The 4,826-nt window shown below is 41.8% G+C and overlaps 1 protein-coding gene across 1 annotated transcript in view; it reads left to right on the top strand.

Annotated features, from left to right (window-relative positions):
• The first annotated feature begins 866 nt into the window (after positions 1-866).
• LOC124047350 (myosin light chain 1, skeletal muscle isoform-like) overlaps positions 867-4,826 on the top strand; it is a 10,242-nt gene continuing 6,282 nt past the window's right edge. Inside the window, exons 1-2 of the mRNA XM_046367794.1 lie at positions 867-1,088; positions 2,905-2,932. Coding sequence (XP_046223750.1) covers positions 957-1,088; positions 2,905-2,932 — 160 coding nt within the window. The 5' untranslated portion in view covers positions 867-956. The remainder of the gene's footprint in view (positions 1,089-2,904; positions 2,933-4,826) is intronic.

Below are 4,826 nucleotides of genomic sequence, written 5' to 3'. Positions count from 1 at the left end.
AGGGCTTTTGTCCAAATTGACTTTTTGAAGCAGGTTTAGTTGAATTTATGCAGCAGGTTAGGATAATTAACATAGCAGGTTAGAATAATTAACATAGCAGGTTAGAATAATTAGGTAAAGGTTATGAAAGCGTTAGGGTTGGCTAAAATGAAGGAAAAAATGAAAAAAACAAGCTGTATCCCATCTAGAGAGAGAGCAAGTAGGCATATATATACATTCCGGTTTTACATTTTGTCCAAAGTGATGAAAGTAGCCTGGCCTAGGCTACACTAGGAGTCATAACAGATCGAGGGCATCGACATCATAAATAGACCACATTTGAAGCCATCGAATTTCCAAGATCTGTTATTCTCTACTTGTTATATTTGATCCTATTATATATCACTGCAACCCCCCATTTCACTAGAAGAATAGAACGCTTTGGCTACAATTTCTGAATATTGAAAACTGAACTATCTTACTGATAGCCCCATAAATAAACGTATTCATACCGAGAGAAAATGGGAAAGATTATGCGCGATGTTGTGTCATCACACTCACAGAAGACTGATGCATTCCTTGGCTCAGCCGAAAAAAAACAGTGATATAAATCAGGCTACTGTTACCGGGCGGCTGCCCGTTAGGCTACCGGGTGACCCCGGACGACCTCAATCACCGTTTCCCATATATTTTGTTACACAGCTTGCGCTGTATTAAATTAACATCTTCTGACGATCAGCCCGACCGCGACTTAGATGGGGAGTCCCTATATTCCATGTATAGAACAACCCCCCACCCGTCTCCTGGCGCTGTCCAATCCGGTCCCTTGAGCTACATTGACGAGGGTGCTGTGTAACATATGATCATATATATACGCCCAGACCCACCCTTGATGCTCTGAGTCTCCTCCAAGCTTACGCGGGAACTGTCTGCCTGTATTACCGGTAAAGTAGCTAACTCATTTACTATCTGCTAAAATGGCACCCAAGAAGGACGCTAAGGCGGCACCCGCCAAGAAAGCCGAACCGGCAAAGGCAGCTGCACCCGCACCCGCACCAGAGCCTGAGGTGGTGGCCGCCCCCCCCGCACTCGACTTGTCCACAGTCAAGGTAACTATGTTCTGTATTTCTCTACCTCCTCTAGCCTTCGCCCTGCATCCTCCCTCTATCCCTCTAGCCTGGCTTCTTTTGTCTGTCTGCAAAATAAAAGTTTGAATGATTATTTCCTGAGTCACAACATAATGTAAATAGTTAGGCTACAAAGCTTTATTATTTGCTATGGTCCTTTAGTTTTTCCGTTGTATATGTTCCGTGGTATTTGGCCTGGTTGGTTTATTGCAGTGTGTTTTGCTGAAGTTAGGTACAAGTTAGGGAATGGTTGTCAGTGAAGGGTCATTCTCGATACATGCTGATGCCACAATCATATAGGCCTAGGCTGCACATGTACACGAGAATGTGAAACTATTCAGTTTAAATGTGAAAGACTGCCTATCTATTTGTGTGCGGTTTGGATATCGTAGGCAACTGCTAGGCTACTTATTATGTTTGATGAGTAGCCCTAGGGTACCTATTTCAATTTATGGGGTTACCACAGTTCTGGAATAGCTTAACTAAAAGTGGTGTTGTATTTGGATAAAACATTAGTTTGGGATTATTTTGTCATGTATTTTCCATACTGAAGCCTATTATTATAATCATATTTGACAAGCGATAGCGAAATGGCAAAAGCACGCTTGGACCCACGGACCTAGTTCTGAAGCAGAATTGAAAGTGTCAAAACATCAGCACCTCGGATAGCTCCGGAGAGACGCTGCTCGCTCACCTAAACCACGCCCCATATGTCCCTCGGCTTCCTTGATAGGCTGAAGGAGTTTGTGACAAGGTGAAACTGCAATGGAACTTGTCACCAAATGTGGACATGTTAAAGTATCTAAAGATGGACCTCCAAGATCGAGTGCCATCGTAAGAGTATAGTTGTGGAGCTAATTTTGTCTCGAGGATTGATAGGGGGTCGTGTTTCTTCCGTGATTGATGAGGTGATGGGAGAAAAACGTTTTACCTTTTTTCTTTTTTACTTGCTTATCTGATGTGGTGGTTTTGTTGTATATGCCCCATTTTGAATCCAACTGTCAAAATAAAGATCCAAATGATAAAGTAGGCTACAATACAACCAGTATTGGTCCATTATACATAATACAAGAGATATGTGCTTATTAGGTTATATCTACCTTCTTCCCGTTCTCATTTGCAAACTGACTGTCTAATTTGCTCTACACTGTGGGGAGTCTGGAGAAAATCCACAGCTACATAATCACTTAAAAGTTGTACCTGTTTGCTCTTAAGGTAGTGAGCCTCTTGTGTATGGCCCAGGCCTACCCCAACAGTCCACGTCCTTACAGTTTAGGTAGTGAGCCTCTTGTGTATGGGCCAGGTCTACCCCAACAGTCCACGTCCTTACAGTTTAGGTAGTGAGCCTCTTGTGTATGGCCCAGGCCTACCCCAACAGTCCACGTCCTTACAATTTAGGTAGTATGAGACCTAAAGTAAAACTGCAAGACCCTTCTTACGGCACTCCGATTCATTAGTGTTTGAGATGGACTGTAAAATAGTAAGGAGTCATCCCAAACACCCTGCAAGTCATTATCTGGGCCTGGAAGTGGTCTAGGTGGAGGTAGCCTACTACACGGTAGTCTTGTGGTACCAAGACTCTCATTCCAGAATCAGGCTTAGGAGAGAAACTGTTCTGGGGTGAAATAGAAAGGCTGTAGTCGAGGTTACTCAACAATTCCCCTAGACAGTGTAACTGCAGGGTTTATATCCATAGAAATTGTGCCTAAATGGAATTACTTCATTGGCTGTAAATGTTCAAAAGTGGGCCCCACTTTCTTTCAATGTTCTGACTGTTGTTCTTTGCTGCCCTCTATAGGTGGAGTTCACTCCCGACCAGCAGGAGGGTAAGTTCACTAAACCAAATTACTAAAGGCCAGTTTCTTGGACACAGATTAAGCCTAGTCCCAGTCTAAAAACCATGATCAATGGAGATTCTCAGTTGAAAGTGTTTCTTAGGCCAAGACTAGGCTAAATCTGTGTCCTGTAAAAAATTATAATAATAATAGATATCAGATGTCACTATCAAAACGTAATCAGTAACAATACTGTAAAACAGATCATTATCACTGCACCTTCGCAGACCTGTGTTCAAATACTATTTTAAATCATTTCAAATACTTTATCTGAGCTGGATTGAGCTTGCCTGGTTTAATGGACCTGAAATCTGAATACCTTGTTCACCTGGCACCCCAGGCAGGCTAGAGCAAACACTCAAAGTATTTGAACAATTTATAGTAGTACTGCACCTCTGACTCCTAATTTTAAAAAACACTCAAATAAATGCACTCTAGGTCCTTTTAAAACATGGATTAGCTGCCACTCCGATTTCTATCTCAATGTTAGGCTACTATTACTAAACCCGGACTAAGTAGTGTTTACAAAGATAACAAATTCAAAGATGGGTGAAAAAATGCAATAGCACTATTTCATCTAGTCTTACTTCTGATCTGACTAAACCAAATAACTTGTGACATTAAACAACCTCTGGAGTGCATTTACAATGTAATATTTCCTATAGAGGTGAACATTCTCAAATTACATGCATCTGAAGCCATTTTCAATACATTTTCCAAAATTGCAGTGGTCAGCCTCTAAGGTTCTTTGGACACGGTTGACCCCTCCTTATGAACCTTAATGCAAAAGCATAACGGCTAAATGAACACTGATCAAAAATAATTATACATTAGCTAGTTTATATGAACAAACAAGAAAACTATTCAATTAAATCGAAAATATGTCTGGACCACAGATTAGGACACCACTTGACCTGTTATAAAATGTTCCAATCTATCACAATGAGTCATAATGTTATAACATGAAGTCTAGTTCGCTGCTGTCAAAGTGAACCCCTAGTAGGGGATGATATGCTAGTATTACATAGTATACCTTGAACACATTCACTGATTGACAACATCATGTGGACAGATAAGTGGCATAGGTCTTTAAAGTTGTTGGGGAATATGGAACATCTAAAACATCTTTATCCGTAGGCCTAATAACACACATAGGAATCCCATTTTTAACTCTATTCTTGTAGACATTCTAAATGTCAAACAATTAAACGCATTCCATGTCTTATATTGTCACCCTTTGATAAAGTCGAGCTCATTACGAGCAAGCAGTAGGCCGCACAGTCATCGCGCCAGCCGGGAGTTGTTTAAGCCGCGGTCAACATTCTCTTGGTTTATTCGTGTCAGTCCACTCACAGCATTGCCTTCTAAAGGAGCGGAGCTCGTATTCTCTCTTCAGGAACGATTCCAAGTCGGCTCCTGGTCGGCGAGAGAGGGAGAGAGAGAGAGAGAATTGGCGAGGGCACTAGAACAGTCTGCAGCACCTGGCCTCACCCTACTAGAATCTGAAGTCAAATGTCTACTGTTTTCTGTTGATCTGGTGCTTCTGTCCCCAACCAAGGAGGGCCTACAGCAGCACCTAGATCTTCTGCACAGATGGTGTCAGACCTGGTCCCTGACAGTAAATCTCAGTAAAACAAAAATAATGGTGTTCCAAAAAAGGCCCAGTTGCCAAGACCACAAATACAAATTCCATCAAGATACCGTTGCCCTAAAGCACACAAAAACTATACATACATTTGCCTTAACATCGGCGCCACAGGTAACTTCCACAAAGCTGTGAACGATCTGATAGTCAAGGCAAGAAGGTTCTTCTACACCATCAAAAGGAACATAACATTCGACATAGCAATTAGGATCTGGCTAAAAATACTTGAATCCCAAAAAC

Source organism: Oncorhynchus gorbuscha, linkage group LG01 (assembly GCF_021184085.1).
Source record: "Oncorhynchus gorbuscha isolate QuinsamMale2020 ecotype Even-year linkage group LG01, OgorEven_v1.0, whole genome shotgun sequence".
Classification (NCBI taxonomy): Eukaryota; Metazoa; Chordata; class Actinopteri; order Salmoniformes; family Salmonidae; genus Oncorhynchus; species Oncorhynchus gorbuscha.
The sequence above is the reverse complement of the archived record's forward strand: the minus strand, read 5'-3'. Positions and strand labels throughout refer to the sequence as shown.